The following is a 17,038-nucleotide window of genomic DNA, read 5'->3' on the forward strand; positions in this document are numbered from 1 at the left end:
CTGAGCAAAAGAGGAAACCATTTGGAGGGTTTTGAGGAGACAGATGATGTGATATGACTTTTATCTTAGAAGGATCCCTTTAATGTCTGCATTGAGTTTAAATTGTCAGGGAACAAAGCAGAAACTAGGCAACCAGGTAAGCGATGATGGTGATAACTTTGACCAGGGTGATAGCAGTGGGTCAATTCTAAAACTATTTTATTTATTACCTCTAAAAGCCAATACTTTTTAAAGACATTATTATTTGCTCCAAGAACCCCGCAAGTATGCCCATCGCCCTCCCTAGGGCCCTCTGCAGCAATTAACTTGATTAAAACCCAAGGCACATTATTTCTTCCATAGAAGATTCTACAGTGAAAGAGAACCAGATGCCCCCAAACCTTGACTACCCCAAGAAACCTGACCGGCCTTCAGTTACTATTTCCTGGCTGAATGAGTCAAGTCTCCAGGGTTATCTGCCCAGTGAATTTCATAAGCATTTCATCCACTTGAAAAAAATTAAATCAAGAAACAAGGCTATGCAAATGAAAGGCTCCAGCTGTCGAGATTTCCAGTTGGACCCATTGTTTCATGGATTCTGTTGAGATCCCAAATTCTTTCTCCTTGCTGCCCTCAGTTCCAATCTAAAAAGTTCAAAGAAATTAATTATGTTTAAGAAGTATTTAAGTTACTTAATGAGATTTTTAAAAGTCTTCTGTAAAACAAATTTGAAATGTTTGATTGCCACCGCTAGTGAAGGCTTAAACTGGGTTGTCTATTGAAAGCCAAAATACTACATGCTTTTTGAACCAGCATATTTGCTCTTTTGTGTGATTACTTCTTCCTGGAGATATTTTAGAAATTATTTGTGAAATTACCCACTAAACACCTGATTTAGGATGGGAATAGAAAGAAAAATAAGGCAATGTTCATCATGCACTGCTGATATGAGAAAGGTCTTCTTTCCTGACTACCTGAGTCTCTTTCAGAGAGTTTAAAGCTTTATTTTATACTTTCTTATAGACTCTAAGAGCCACATAACTGCCTAAAGACAGAATCATGCATTTAACCACAGAATAGAATTCCATATTATGTGGTAGTTTGTTTCTAGGGTTAAGCCCTAAAGTGTGAAGGTAAGTGAAAATTCTTGTATTATCAAATTTACCTTTATTATTTCCTTTAAATTGCCCTGGAAGTACAGTATACATAGTTTTATGTCTTCAACTCCATATCGTAATGCTTTTGGATACTGAAATTCAAGAGCTGCAGGCTTGACTAATGGAAGAAACAAAGGGAATTCTATATATAAATCTGGCCTTTCAGTCCTCCTGTCTTTGAATTTTTAAGTGCCTGATATAGAAGAAAATATCGATTGGAATTCTGAAGCTTTCCTTCAGCAGGGTTCACTCCATTTTATTTTAATGTTAAGCCTCTTTAACACGTGCAAATGGGTTTATTTTTTGTTGTGAGAATTAAAGGAGAAACTGCAGGGGTCTTTTACAGGAGTTAAGTTCTTAAGTCAGCGCCTAAGTTAAGTGCCCTTTGATGTGACTCTGCTGTCCTGCACAGTGCTGATCCCTCTATATCACCTTCCTTCCTGAATATGTTTCTCTTTGCCCTGGGTTTTCTCTTTATTAAAATCTAAATATGTGAGCCATGGTGCTTTGTAGATATGCATGCAGTTTATAGGTTGCCAATTCTATTTTCCTAGGTTAAGTCAAATTGACAGAAACTGTAAATGTTTACTATCTTTGTCATCCTAGTAACTGCCACCGAAGGAACGAGCATTTGCAAATAGCATCTAGAACCATCTATTATCTACATGGACCCATTTCCCTTTGATGTAAAGTCAGGATTTCTACATAAGCTGAATCAGTCACTACCATTACAATTTAAAATTAGAAGAGGTGTTATGCAAAAATAAGCCACAGACTCAAGCCCAGAGTCAAATGAGATAGACTGACTGACATCCTGATGTAGATGCTCCTGTCGCCACAGCCCTTTATAGGAGGATAGGTGCTCCCAAGTTGGCTTAAAATCACCAATGGCAAGTTGATGATGGCTGAAACTAGGTGATGGGTATTTGGGAATTTGTGACACTATCCTCTGTTCTTTATATAAATTTGAAACTTCCTGTAATAAAAAGTTAAAGAAGCATATAACTTATGGTCTTGTTGCATCCTATCCATAGTAGGAGCTCATGAGAAGCCTACAGCTCAGGCTCTGGGGTCTGACTGGTCTGCCTTTGAATTCTAGCTCCACCACATAAGGCTGAGGACTGAGTAACATCTCAGCCTTCCCGTGTCCTTGTTGGTGAGATGGGGATGACAATAGCATCCAAACCACGGCTTCTCATAATCATCAGATAAGGTGCTATGTGTCTAGTCCTGCCTGACACACAGCAAATACTCAGTGAAATTAACTGTTGCTTCAGAAGTTAGGTTAGACTAAAGGCTTTCCATCCTAGGTTTCTGATTCAATATTTGTTATTAAGCTCTCTGAGCCATTACACACAGGCACAAAAGTATTTTGCTTGAAAGTCAATTAAATGGAATTACTAGGAAAAATGATAAGACATTGCCTAAAAACATAGATTCTAGTGGTCACAGATTGTGGGTTTCAAACCTGACTTTGTCACTTACTAGCTTCAGTGGTCTTGGGTGAATTAATTAACATCGCTTGTTTTGGTTTTTTTTCCATCTATAAAAAGGATGTTTGCAAAGATTAGAGCTCAACACAGTGCCCTCAATAAATAGTTGCTATTTTAAAAATATATTCTTTTTTTTTTTTTTTTTTTTTTTTTTGCGGTACGCAGGCCTCTCACTGCTGTGGCCTCTCTCGTTGCGGAGCACAGGCTCCGGATGCGCAGGCTCAGCGGCCATGGCTCCCGGGCCTAGCTGCTCCGGGGCATGTGGGATCTTCCCGGACCGGGGCACAAACCCGTGTCCCCTGCATCTGCAGGCGAACTCTCAACCACTGCGCCATCAGGGAAGCCCTTAAAATATATTCTTATCACTAATACTAATAAATGATAATAGCAGTCATTATATTTATTCATTTATTCATCAAATAATTGTTGAGTGTGCCGTGCACGAGTCTAGAATACAGCAGTGAGCAATACACAGAAAGTACCTTCAGTCTTAGATAACAAACAAATCAATAGATATGTAACAGATATCAAGCGATAATAAATGCTATAAAGCTAAAATAAAGCAGGATAAGTGGGGTGGAGAGTATCCGATATGTTGAGGAGAAGGGTAGTGGGCTATTTTATATGGGCTCTGAGAAGCCGCCAGATAAGGGGACAGTTGAAGCAGAATTACTGAAAAAGCCGTGTGGCTCTTTGGGGGAAGGGCTTTCCAGGCAGGGGAAACAGAAAGGACAGATGCAGTGGCCCAGAGGAGGACATGCGTTACTTAATCATAGGGGGTGCAGAGGGCAGGCTAGAGTGGTTGGAACACTGAGTTCCAACACTCTCTGAGTGAGGGACTATGCTGACGGACAGGGTCGAGGGAGGCCACATCCTAAGAGCCTGAATGGTCATGAGAAGTTTTGGATTTTATTATCAGCGAGGGAATTATCAATGAGTTTTCATCAAGGAGTGCTATATCCAACTTGAATTTCAAAAGATTTCATCCTGTGGCTGTTCAGTAATCATTTGCAGGAGGGCAAGGACTGAAAGGGAAGCTTTTGCCATAATCCTGGCAACAGAGGATGTGGTATAGTGAGAACTGGATAGATTCTGGATATATTTTAAAGAAACAGTAGAGATGATTACGGCTTGGAAGTAGAGATGATCGTGGCATTGAGGGCTGCTACTAGTCACCCAACACCTGTGTGTGAATTACAACAGGGATATGGATAGATATTTCCTGCCGGATGCCCGAGAACCTGATGACACCTCTGTGTGGTTAGCAAAAGTGTCCCTTCCTCTCAGCAGACACATCCCTGTACCAGGGCATGGCAAGGCCGTGGGAAGGGGTGGGGAAGCTACTTGTTAGCACCCCCTTGCCCCAATGTCCCAGAGCCCTTGTGTAGGGCTACAACCCTGTGCTTAAGAGGGAAGACAAAGAGGACTCCAAAATATTGGGCCTGAGCAACTAGAAGAACAAAATTGCCACTTACTGAGATGGAGCAAATTTTAGGAGGGAAGTTAAGCACTCAGTTTGGGACATGTTAAGCTTGAGATGCGTATTAGGTATTCAAGTGGAAATTTCAATAGACAGTTGAATATATATGTCTTGCAAAGTAAAAGAAATAGTTAGAACTGGGATATAAATTTGGGATTCATCAGCATATGAGTTATTATACTACATGTATATGTTTAATATGTAGCATAATAATCATAATCTTTTACAAAAATAATATAATGAGAGAGTTTTAAAAACAGTTCCTATCAGCACTCTTAAATCTTGTGGGTCATTTAATCTAGTTTTTGTTATTGTTGTGGTTGACATGTACTTGGGAAAAACATTCAAATGGTTTTTTAAAAGATAAGGTGAAATGAGTCCACATGTTCATTACTTTACCTCACATTTCTGGAGGTAACCACTGTTAACAGTTTCCTTTGTATCCTTCTAAAATTTTCTATGAATACAGAAATATACATAGATACAGATATGTGTCTATCTGGATATATTTGCTTTTTATAAAATTGTTATATGTACTATTTGCAACTTTTTTACAATTTTTGATAGATTTTTGTCAAATCACCCTCCACAAATGTCACACCATTGTATACTCCCACCACCAGGGCATAGATTGCTTTTTTTCACCACGTCTTATCTAATACTGACGTGCCCAAACTTAATCATTGACATTTGGTAGTTGAAAAATAGTACCCTAAAAATTTACATGGTTTTTTTCGTATGTGTGTTGACCTTTTATATTTCTTTTTCTGTGAGCTGCCTTTTCATGTCCTTTACACATTTTCCTAGTTTTTAAAATGGTTTGTATAAGTTCTTTGTATATTAAGGAAATTAGTCTTTTGTCTGTGCTAAGCCGTTTTTCAAATAAATCGTGCCTTGAGTAATTGCTGCCGTAGAAAAACAGAAAGTGCAGGAGACATAAGAGGAAACTTTGGCTGCTGACAACACTGGGGACAGGCTTTTCCTCTGTCTCCTTCTTTACTTCCCTCCACCGAATCCCCACCCCCACCATATCCTTATCTGTTTTCTTTCTTTTATTTCAATGTCCTTGGCCTTATATGTGCATTTACTTTTTTTTTTTTAACCTTATAGACTTAATAAAAATTACCTTTCGGACTTTTCATTTTGTGTTTTAGTATGAAGCCTCCTAACTTTAATGCAGCATAAGACTTCACAATAGGTCTGAACTTGGCACTGATGTATGGAATATACTTCCATAATTGGTTTTATATTTTCATTATAATCAATGGAGGAAACAAAGGAGAGAAGAGGAAGCATCAACTATGTATAAGACACTATGCAAATCCTGTGCAATTTTATCTCTTCTTGTCTTCTCTGGAAGGCAGCTTTTATTGATCTCCTTTATAGATGAGGAAACGAAGTCTAAGTGAAATTAAGAAACTCACCTAGGATCAGGAGGTTGAAATTTAAAATGTTGGCCTGTGGCAGAAGGTCACTATGCCTCTGTTGAATTACAAAGTCCACAGTGTTTTTAGTGGTTTTTTCCCTCGAGGTTTAACAGAAAAGCCTCCTGAAAAAATATTCTGATTGCGTTAATAGGTTTAGGACTGAACTAGCAGATGAAAAAATATATTAATTCATTCAGCTATTAGTCTGCATTAGATTATTAGATCAATAGATATAAATATAAGAATACATTGATACATTTAGTACCTTTGGAATAAATTATTTGACAAAAGAGAAAGAACATGAAAAAATGCATATGTGACTGTGAGGTCTGTGCGTTATAATTTTTCCACCTAACTCTGGTTTTGCCTGTGTTTCAGTAAGTATTCCAAGCATCTTTCTGATGTGCTCTTTGGAATGGTCTCCATGCGTGATCTGAGAGCCTTAGCCCCTCACATGGATTGTTGTGGGATTTAAGGTGAGCAAGCATTTGAGCGGTTGGTTTCTCCTTTGCAGGCCTACAATGGGCACCACCAGGCCTTGGAGGTCCTTCTGCAGTCGCTGGTGGACCTGGACATCAGGGATGAGAAAGGCCGCACTGCTCTGGATCTAGCTGCCTTTAAGGGACACACAGAATGTGTGGAAGCACTTATCAATCAGGGTGCATCCATCTTTGTGAAAGACAATGTAACCAAAAGAACCCCACTTCATGCCTCAGGTAGGTCTTGTCAAGAGTCTGTTTACCCTAGTTTTGTGGCCCACTTGTAAGTTCAAGTAAAAGGATGGCAGCATTTTCTTTCATCCCAATTCTTAAAATATCTATTTTCTTTCTACATCAAACATGCCTACCCTCTTCCAAAATGCTTTTGGCTTACTGTCCACTTGGTGATAACTGGTATTCTATGGCCAGAGAGCCTCTGGCCTTCTTCTTTAAAGACAATTTTTCTTTAGAGCAGTTTTAGGTTCACAGGAAAGTTGAAAAGAAGGTACAGAGATTTTCCACATACCCCCTGTCTCCCACATGTGCATAGCCTCCCCCATTATCAACACCCCTCACCAGAGTGGAACATTTATTACAATGGATGAACCTACATTGACACACCATAATCATCCAAAGTCCATAGTTTACATTAGGGTCCACTCTCGGTGTTGTACATTCTATGAATTTGGACAAATGTATAATGGCATGTATCCATCATTCTGCCCTAAAAATCCTCTGTGCTGCATCTGGCCTTCTCCTTAACTCCAAAGAGAGTTCTGAACCTTTGGCCAATGGCAGTCACACAACTTTCTGAGAAAAGGGCAAGGTGTATTGTGATCTTCAGATAAATTACATAGAATAAGATCACACAGCATTTCGAAACACAAAATGAATGATATTTCACAGCTACTTCATAAAAGGAGTTGTCAGATAGCAATCTACTCAGTACGTTATTGTGCAGCCTAAATGGTACTTCTTCACTTTTACTCTGATCCTTGATGCATGTGGTGTAAAAATAGGGACTGTTAAAAAGTGCATGTATTTTTCAAGAAGTGAGTAATTAGCCTTTTCTGTGACTTTTCTTCAATATACATAAAATAAAACTGTGTCCAGACACTTCTAGACATATACACAGATGTAAAGGCAATGTGGAAGAGTTTCTAGCTCAGCTAAGGCATAATTTCCTTTGGACTCAGGAATTCAACGATAATGGCCTTTTATCAGGAAAGCAGATAGCATCTTATAAAGAGAAATAACCATGAAACAATGGATGTACTGAGGAAGAAGAGGAGTGAAAGCAGTTTTCGAAAGACTTTATGATTCTTGTACTTGGGAAAATGTTCTTGGAATGTTAGATTTTGTGGAAGTATTGCCATCCACATCCCTGAATTTCCAAACCACTGAAGAAAAACAATATGGAGATTGAAAAACATGGTGTTGCCTAATTATCTGGAAATGATTGTTCCTGGAAAAAACTTTAGCAATGGTTGGTGTGGTTAAGTTATAAATTCTTATTTCCCATCATCACATTTAGTCTTTTTGGTCTTTTTGGTATTTATAAGTATTATTATAAAGTTTGGTAGTCTAGGCTTTCTTGGTATTAAAGTTTACATTTAGTTCTCGTTTTTAAAGAGTAGTTGCCTATTATTAAGGCAAGCATTGTGCTTTAGTTACCATGTACTTCCTGACAATTACAAAGGGCCTATTTTGATTGTGAAAAATCACCCTTGTGCACAGGTAAACAATGAAGAATAATCACTGTCACTCATTTGCCACTGTGATGTTGGTTGCGGTCCAATGGAGCCCCCTAGTGGTCAAGAGGACTCACTCCTTTGGGGTTTCCCTCGTGTCATTCATTAAAAAGATGCAGGCTGTCATTTGACTCTGTTCTCCACAAAATGTCTGCTGTGCAGAAGCTTTAGCCTGTGCTTTGAGAATCTGCTTTTCCAGAATCTCTTCCAGCTCATTTGAGATGCCAGTTTTTTTGTTTGTTTCAAATCCTGAGAGTACTGTGAGGAAGAGGAACCAGGATGGATTTTAGAGGGTTTGGCACAGATAGTTGTAGTGACACTTGTGATCTTTGAGCAGCATGAGAAATGGCTGTCACTCGTCGTCGGGGGAGGCTGAGCTAGTCTGAAACAAAGCTGGACTTGGCAGTGCACAGCGAAAGGAGATGGTAGCATCTTTTTGTTGGAAGGCAACTGCGGAAAAACATAGTTTGTGGGAAGCCAACGAGAATCCTAGGGCAGCTACACTTTTACGATAAGGGGGGATTATATTTACTGAGGGCTGTTAGCTAAGTTCAAAAAGCTACTGTACACGGCCTCACCTCCCACCCCCTCACTGCCCCCCCCCCGAAAAAAAAAGACACACTACTGAAGAAATTGGTTTGCTCTTCAGCATCCTGGATGAGTGATACGAACTTAGATGATTTTCCCCCCTTTTTCTGTTTAGGCAGACATCAAAATCCTTGGAACCATTATGATTATGAGTATTTAAAGAATATCAAATTGCTATAGAAAGAGGAATCAATCAAAATATGCTGTACCTCCATTTCATGAGTATTATAAAACACCACCACCTGTAGTATTTAGCTATAGTCCTCTGCTAATTATTTACTTTTGAGCATACATTAAACCCCTTGCATATTTCACCATTGGTAACAGATTTAATGTGATTTTTAAAACAAAAAGCCAAACAACAGCAACAACAATATTTCCACAAAATTTCCTCCTGAGGTACTTAAAGGGGACGTTGCTGAGCATTCGCTGAATGCAGTGTCTACAAAATGCGGGCATTATTCCTGTAGTTAATTTGAGTGGTGTCGATGAATGTGAGCTAATTCTAATACGTATCGTCCCTGAGAAATGTGTCCTTGTTCAATTAGCCTTCTCTCGTGACTGGCATGCAGTAAAAAGGGCTGTAAAACGCAGCTCTTAGAAGAGCCTCTATCAACCTAACATAGCCGCATCTATTCCCTTCTCTCTCCACATCCAGAACGAGGTTAATGCGATGTATTTTATGGCGTTCTCATTGTTCAGCAGAGGAGAGAAGGTCACGTCTGGAATTTTAAACATATTTGTTCCCATCCTACTCCCTGAATGGAAAGCCAGGCCTTTTGTAAGGCTGTGGGTTCCATTCAGCAAGCTGGAGGAAAGTCCCTTACCTCAAGGATTGTCGTCCCCGGAGGTTTGCTTCCGGGCCCTGGGGCACCGCAGCTCCTAAAAGAAGCATCTTGCCAGGTGCTTGCCCTGCCCTGTGTGGGTTCTGCCCTGGCCGGTCAAGGCCAACCCAAGGTTGGGGCCACACTTCCTGCCCCTTGCCAGCCCCTATCCGGGCAGCTGGGTGAGGAGGGGCAGGGTGAGGGCCTGCCACACCCCAGTCAGAGCTTGGCAGGGAAGGAATGGGGGGACAGAGGTGATGGGGTGGGGGGGTGCGGGGGTGGGAGGCCGCCGGGAGAAGGCCGAGAAATGAAGGCTTTGATTTGAGGAACTCAGATGGAGGGGTCCTCCAGCTACTGGGGGTCCATCTGTGAGTCTCCTGGGGGTGCCATTCAGTCAATGAGCAGTGAGCCAATGGCTCGTGTACACCTTGCTGGCTTGAGGTTTTGCTTTAAGACACCACTAATCAGTTGGAGCAGAGTAACTGCTTCAGCGTCTACCTCAGAATGTAAAATGATGGGGAAGAGAGGTAAGATCTGTTCCCGTCTCCCTTCTTCCCCTCCTGTGCTCCCCTCCCCACTCCTCTTCCCTCCTGCCTTCTTTTTAAAAAGGGCTGGAGGCAGGCTAGACACAGGATGATTATACAGAATTGAGAGGCTCTCTTAGAGGAACAGAAAGGATAACTGGAAAGTGGAAAGAGATGATCAGTCCCATAGGAGGAGAAAAGAAAGGATGTCCTGGGCTTCCCTGGTGGCGCAGTGGTTGAGAATCTGCCTGCTAATGCAGGGGACACGGGTTCGAGCCCTGGTCTGGGAGAATTCCACATGCCGCGGAGCGGCTGGGCCCGTGAGCCACAGCTACTGAGCCTGCGCGTCTGGAGCCTGTGCTCCGCAACAAGAGAGGCCGCGATAGTGAGAGGCCCGCGCACCGCGATGAAGAGTGGCCCCTGCTTGCCACAACTAGAGAAAGCCCTCGCACAGAAACGAAGACCCAACACAGCAAAAATAAATAAGTAAATTAATAAACTCCTACCCCCAACATCTAAAAAAAAAAAAAAAAAGGGGGGGGGCCTCCCTGGTGGCGCAAGTGGTTGAGAGTCCGCCTGCCGATGCAGGGGATACGGGTTCGTGCCCCGGTCTGGGAGGATCCCATATGCCGCGGAGCGGCTGGGCCCGTGAGCCATGGCCGCTGAGCCTGCGCGTCCGGAGCCTGCGCGTCCGGAGCCTGTGCTCCGCAACGTGGGAGGCCACAACAGTGAGAGGCCCGCATACCGCAAAAAAAAAAAAAAAAAGAAAGAAAGAAAGAAAAAAAAGAAAGGATGTCCGGTTTAAGGAAAAAAGCCTCTGTACAGCAACCAGGAAAAAAAGTTAGTTGAGGACCAAAGTGCCCTATAGGAAGAAAGGGGAAGATGGGTTGGTAACATACACATTGTGTGCTTTGCCCAGCAACTGGCACGACCTGGAAACCTGGAGATGTCTGTAGCAACATTTGAAAACCACCCATTTGAAGTCCCAATGAAGTTCACTTTGGAGGGATACGTGTGGTCTGTTAAAAGAATGTCCATTATTTTCTTTTTCAGTAATTAATGGTCACACACTGTGTTTGCGGCTATTACTAGAAATTGCAGACAACCCAGAAGTGGTTGACGTGAAAGATGCCAAAGGACAGTAAGTGTTCATGTGCTTGGGGTTGACATTTCAAATCACTGCAGGTGACTGGTTAATTTGTTAAATAGCTAGGAGGGCTGACTGCTGAATTCTAGGTTAGGGGTATATATTGGGGTGAAATTCATGGATGAAGGTCCTAGAATAATGCAGTGGTTTGCACTGGAGTGTATATCCAAGAAAAATGTGTGTGTGTATATCTTGATGAAAAACAGCCAACTTTTTATGTCTGTAGCCATGTGCTCTGGCCTTTTTAAAATATCCCCTCCATTGTTCCTTTCTATCCATTTTTACCCTCTTCTGAAGCTGCTATAGTCTAATTTTTAAAATTAATAATGTAATAGGACAGACCTCAAGAAGTTGTCTCCACTGTAAAAATCCTTCATATTTTTATCCTTCCTGAGTTTTTTCCCAAGTATTTTCCGTCTGTTAGCCCGTTCTCCCACCCAGTCTTCTCTTACAAATAGGAAATACAGAGCAATAGAGCACTAGTGACTCACCCCAGATATATGAGTTCATGTCGAAGCCAAAGCTGGAACCTCACCTCCTGGATCCCAGCACTTGGATCTTTCCTCTCTGGGCTTGTCTGACTTTTCTTTAAGGCAATGAAGCTTTGTTCAAATAAAATCTGGAGCCAAAGTCCGACATAGAAAACCATGAAAGTAGAGCTGCTCTGATAGAAGCAAGAGCATCTCTTACATGTACACACTCCTTACTCAATGGATATTTGGTCAGTGCTACATAGTTCTGAAAATGTTGGAATTCAAATGAACGTTTTGAGGTGGAACCTTCCTGTGCCCCACCCGTATTGATCAGTCCACTGCCGCCATTCCACATGGCCATTAGAGACCAGAGGGAGATAGCTTGTTCCAAGTGGCAGATAGCAAACTGGGGACACTCAGAAAATATCAAGCAACTGTCAAGAGGGGAGAGAGACTGAGAAAGAAAGAGACAGAGAGATGGAGAGAGGGAGATCCTCTCACTGGAAGTGATGAGTATTTTTTAAATCTTTTTAAAAGCCTAATTTCCCTCTTTTCCTAGAACCCCGCTGATGCTTGCAGTAGCATATGGACACATTGATGCTGTTTCGTTGTTACTTGAAAAGGAAGCAAATGTGGATGCTGTTGACATCATGGGCTGCACAGCTTTACACAGAGGGGTATGTGTATTTTCCTCAACTTTAGTCAAGCAATTTCATAGTGAGCTTGTTTCTTCTCCCCCTGCCCATATGAATTTTTAGTAAGAAAATTGTTTCCTGAGATAACCAATTAACCTCAGTCAGCCGAAAAGAAATAACAAAATCTTTTGCAAAGGTAAAATAACGGCAGGTGCTCTTAGGTCCTGCTCTTGAGTTGTCGCCTTTGATTGTGATAATAGATACATGAACACCTACTGTTGGTAGAATTGGTTCTTTCTGATTGCATGCACATCATAGGAAATTTGCAAAAAAATTTTTAAAGCACAAATAAGAAAATCATAATCGCTAGTAATCCCACCTCCTGGAGATAACCACTTTTTGGTGTATATATCACCAATCTTTTTTTCTAAATACAGATTTGTTTTAAATTTTAAAAAGAGAGAATACTGAAGATGCTATTTGGAACCTGCTTTTTTTCTCTTAGTAGATCAAGTACCTTTTTCCATTTCACTAAATGTTTTTCCGCCCTATCATGTTTCATCCTCCACTGTGTACAGGTGTCATAATTTATTCCAATGATTACCTAGTTTTGAGTAGCCATGCTCTTTTTAATTGTTCTTTATACAAAGTAGGCCCATTCCCCACCTGAAATACATATCCTGCTGAAATATGTATCCTGTGGGTAATTCTTCATACACACCTGCTGAACTGTTTTTTTAAAGCATGTCAAATAATCCAAATGAAACAAAAGCAGAAATCGGAAAATTGCTATTTGAAGATGGTGCTCACCACCATGATCAATGAAAAGAAGAGGAACCATGAGTGGTTAACGCCATAATCGTGGATCTTATTTCTTGGGTACTTCCTGCGGGCCACACAGCAGGCTGAGAGCCTTTACATATCTCATGAGTCCTCACAACAGGCTGTGAGGTCATTATTACTATCCCCATTTACAGGTGGGTAAAGTGAGGCATAGAGAGACAAATTGACTTGTCCAAGCTTTATAAGAGGGAGGCAGAATTTAGCTCACATCTTCCTGATTTTAAAGCTGATGCTTTCCACGATATCATGATTCCTTTCATGGTTATGTTTGGAGGGTCAAGAGACGCTTCTAAAATGCTGGTGTTCACACAGACCTTTCTGTTATGAATCCTGCTAGGTTGTCCTGCCTGTCTCCTCCCAAGTAGGACAGAGTCTGTTTCCCTTAAGACCCCGGCGTTATGTCCACTTACTCTGAGCCCAGCCTCCCTTAGCCAACTGCTTCGCTTCCTGAGTCTTCTCAGATTTGTGTTGTGTTTTTCATTGCGATGCATCAGATTATGACAGGACATGAGCAATGTGTGCAAATGCTGCTGGAACAAGAAGTGTCGATTCTGTGTAAAGACTCCAGAGGGAGGACACCCTTGCACTATGCGGCTGCTCGTGGCCACGCCACGTGGCTGAGTGAGCTGCTGCAGATAGCACTTTCCGAGGAGGACTGTTCTTTCAAAGATAACCAGGGCTACACGCCGCTGCACTGGGCTTGTTACAATGGTGAGTTAACCGTCATTGGGCTGAATGCCATCAGACTTCCTGCCCCAACACCACTGTGATCTCAGAGGAGGTGGGAAAAAAGCATCAAGCTGTAAACCAGGGTTTCCAATATTTCTGCATTCAGATACCTCAAAAAAGATACCTTTTTTTTTTTTGATATTTTTCCCTCCGTGGCTACCATGATGCCATAATGGAGTGAAAATTCACTTTACCCTTTTTGTTGATCAGTAACCTGTAACTCCTAATCAGAACTTCTGATGAACTGAAATAACCAGTTTTAATCAGGGTTTCTTCTCTATATGAGACAACCAGGGATCCTACAAGGAATTAAAATAATACAGCTAAAAACAACCAAAACAATATGATGTAATATCTGTCACAATTGACAGCTGGTAAATGCATGATTTATCTTTCAGTATTTCCTTTTTATGTCTCATAGTCTACTTGTTAAAAAATACTTATTGGGTGCATACTATTTGCCAGGAACTATTCTTGGTGCCATTTTAAATACTATATAGTGCTTTACAGTCAAAGCCCTTTCACTGGCATTATCTTAAATACTATTTTCTATCACTCACATCTTCCCTTCCCTAGGGTGCATAATTATAAGTGAACCTATTCACATGGGTGAAAGGGAAACTTTCTATTGTAAATATGGGCAAACTGAGGCATACCTATGTTAGGCATCTATCTTTTAAGAGCTGAGAGTAACAGAATTATTCTGCTCATAAACGAGGTCTCTTCTCTTTCTCTCCACCAGACCATATGGCCTTCACTGTTTTATTTATTCATTATGTCTCAGAACACCTGTGAGCATAGTTAATAACATTTTGACATTTGGTGAATTTTATTCCATGGAGAATGGATGTTCAGCTAATTCAGGAAAATTCATAGGCCAGAATTCAATACTTAATGAAAAAAATAGATTGAATTAAACAAAGTGTCTTTCTTGGAAGCTCCCTAACTTCTTTTGATTCCTTGCAGGTAATGAAAACTGCATAGAGGTACTTTTGGAGCAAAAATGTTTTCGAAAATTTACTGGTAATCCCTTCACTCCACTGCACTGTGCAATGTAAGTAGAAATGCTGGAGGTTAATGGTGTTGCTTGAATTCTTTAAACTACACGTAGAGAAATTGCCTTTTGGGGAAGGAAAAAGGTTTTAGATTATAGATAAGACCAATATATTCCATTTCACTGCTAAAGGCAAATAGGTCTGATAGCAAAGTGCAGTCCATAATGTTAATGATTTTCTAGGAAATTTTTGTGGAGTGCCATGGTTCCAAGGTGGCTCACAGACCATCTAGGGAAACTGCAGGAAGGGCTGGACTGAGAAACACAGTACACACCTCCTGAAGAGTTCTTCAGATGTACCTCACATCTGTCTGCCAAATTCTAAAAATAAGTTGGGGGCTTCCCTGGTGGCACAGTGGTTGAGAATCCGCCTGCCGATGCAGGGGACACGGGTTCGTGCCCGGGTCTGGGAAGATCCCACATGCCACAGAGCGGCTAGGCCCGTGAGCCATGGCCGCTGAGCCTGTGCGTCCGGAGCCTGTGCTCTGCAACGGGAGAGGCCACAGCAGTGAGAGGCCCGCGTACCGCAAAAAAAATAAAAATAAAAAATAAAAATAAATAAAAATAAATAAAAATAAGTTGGGGTTAACAACATATGCCTGTGGATGATTAGAAAGGTATTCTATACCAGTAAGACTTTTCATATGTGGTAATTCTCCATTCTTCACAATGTTGAAATTCTTTTTTGGTAAATGTAATTTTTGCTCCAGTCTCATAGTGTGAACCATTATTTAGAGAATACAGTGACTTTGAGACAGACTTCCATGGTAAGCTTGGGGGGAACATGGTCACCTGGGCCTGTGTTCATCTGGGGGGTCCATGTTCACCTGGGCAGTGATGGACAGCCTGGGGGCCCAAGACTTGGGAGTGCTTTGTCTTTACCTCATCTCTGTGCTTCACATGAAGCAGGGTCATTTGATTGGAAAGATATTAGAGGTATAAAGTGGATCAAAAAAGAAGAGATAAGAGATTATGAGTAGGAGTGATTTTAAATCTGAAGAAACATGTCTTCTTCACTTTGGTGTATCTCCAAAACACCTAACATGATGCCTTTTGTAAGTAGTGTGCAGTAAACTCCTTCCTGGAAGTAGGGGGTTCTGAAGAAATGCTAGCAGTTACAGAGTGTGTGCCTTTAGAACTGTTAAAATGATTAAAGAAGACTATTGAAGCAAACTTGATTTTACACTTCATGAAGCAGGCAGTCTCCACTCTCAAGAGTTCAGAGAGCTGCCAAGTGGGACAGGAGACAGGAAGCTTTTACAGGATGAAAAATAGGGAACAAGGAAGAGCAGGAATAAAACTAGCTGATTGGCTGGGGTTACGGATCTGGCTTTATTTGAGGTATCATAGGAATAGGACAATCACCCATATAACTTGGTGCTCATGGACTGGCTACCTAGATGGTCTGACCTCTAGGCAGATGGAACATTTACAAGAACATGAAAACTAAAAGTTAAGTTTCGTTTTGCGGACGTGGTTTCTCAGGATCAGCAGCACCTGGCCTACTGAGGAAAGGTTAATGCAAGACCAATTTGACAGTCCCCACTTTTGATCAGCCTCTGGCCAAGCAAGAGGTTTGAGCAACGATGGTGTTGTAAGTTATTCTCAGTTACCATTGCCTCTTTGTGTTTCGGTATATATTTCACAGGAAATGATATCAGATTCATCATTCCAGTTGGAGAAAGACCATTTGTTGACTGATTGATGGCTGCGTACACTCACCTAAAACCTTGAGAGAACACAACAGACCAGAGAGATAATTATTATTAATAATAGTAAAAGTATTCCTAAGGTTTGCAGGACAATCTTAAGCCAGGGTCCCCATGAACCAAACCAGCTAGAGTCAAATACGTCAAGAAATGATCCCAAAGAGGGACCTACTTCTTTAAGCCAGTTGGTCTATTTATATATTTCTTGTGACTCTGTCTCCATTTCCCCAGAATTGTTTATTCAGTGAGTTCGTTCCAGAGAAACTGAGGCATTAGCAATCAGAGGGAAGTTTCTGTAGGCAGAACCACAGGATCACCAGCATTGTAGCAAATCCAACAGGCTGGAGGTTAGATTACCCCCATTTGCAATGGCCTGACATATGTGAACAATGATATATCTTTCCAGGCAAGGGCAAGGCAAAAGGTGGATAAAAAAAAATGTAAAGACCTCCATGGTGTAAGAATAAGGAAAAGGGTGGCCAGAGAGGGGAAGAGGAATGGAAAGAAACATTCTTGATCCAACATCTTGGGAGGAAGCAGTTTACTTCGGTGTTAGCTACTCCTGGTCAATTTGATTTTGAGGTCTCTGGCATTTGCCGAGGACTAGGTGTTAGGTGGAGCCTTCTTCAGTTTTGAAATATGCACTCAAAGTTCAACACTTTGTAATTTGGCAGCAGTGTCAGTGGTCAGGAGTACTTGGTAGGGTCTTTTCCATGAATCTCTTTTGCAAAAGCATCAGAGTAAAA

At 41.3% G+C, this 17,038-nt stretch overlaps 1 protein-coding gene across 3 annotated transcripts in view; it reads left to right on the forward strand.

The window, feature by feature from the left end:
- Window positions 1-17,038, forward strand: part of ANKRD44 (ankyrin repeat domain 44) — a 326,875-nt gene that overhangs the window by 294,551 nt on the left and 15,286 nt on the right. For all 3 annotated transcript variants that reach the window (XM_060106327.1, XM_060106328.1, XM_060106326.1), the window contains exons 18-22: window positions 6,051-6,252; window positions 10,756-10,843; window positions 11,882-11,999; window positions 13,295-13,511; window positions 14,496-14,583. In XM_060106327.1, coding sequence (XP_059962310.1) covers window positions 6,051-6,252; window positions 10,756-10,843; window positions 11,882-11,999; window positions 13,295-13,511; window positions 14,496-14,583 — 713 coding nt within the window. The remainder of the gene's footprint in view (window positions 1-6,050; window positions 6,253-10,755; window positions 10,844-11,881; window positions 12,000-13,294; window positions 13,512-14,495; window positions 14,584-17,038) is intronic.

This window comes from Mesoplodon densirostris, chromosome 8 (genome assembly GCF_025265405.1).
Source record: "Mesoplodon densirostris isolate mMesDen1 chromosome 8, mMesDen1 primary haplotype, whole genome shotgun sequence".
NCBI lineage: Eukaryota > Metazoa > Chordata > Mammalia > Artiodactyla > Ziphiidae > Mesoplodon > Mesoplodon densirostris.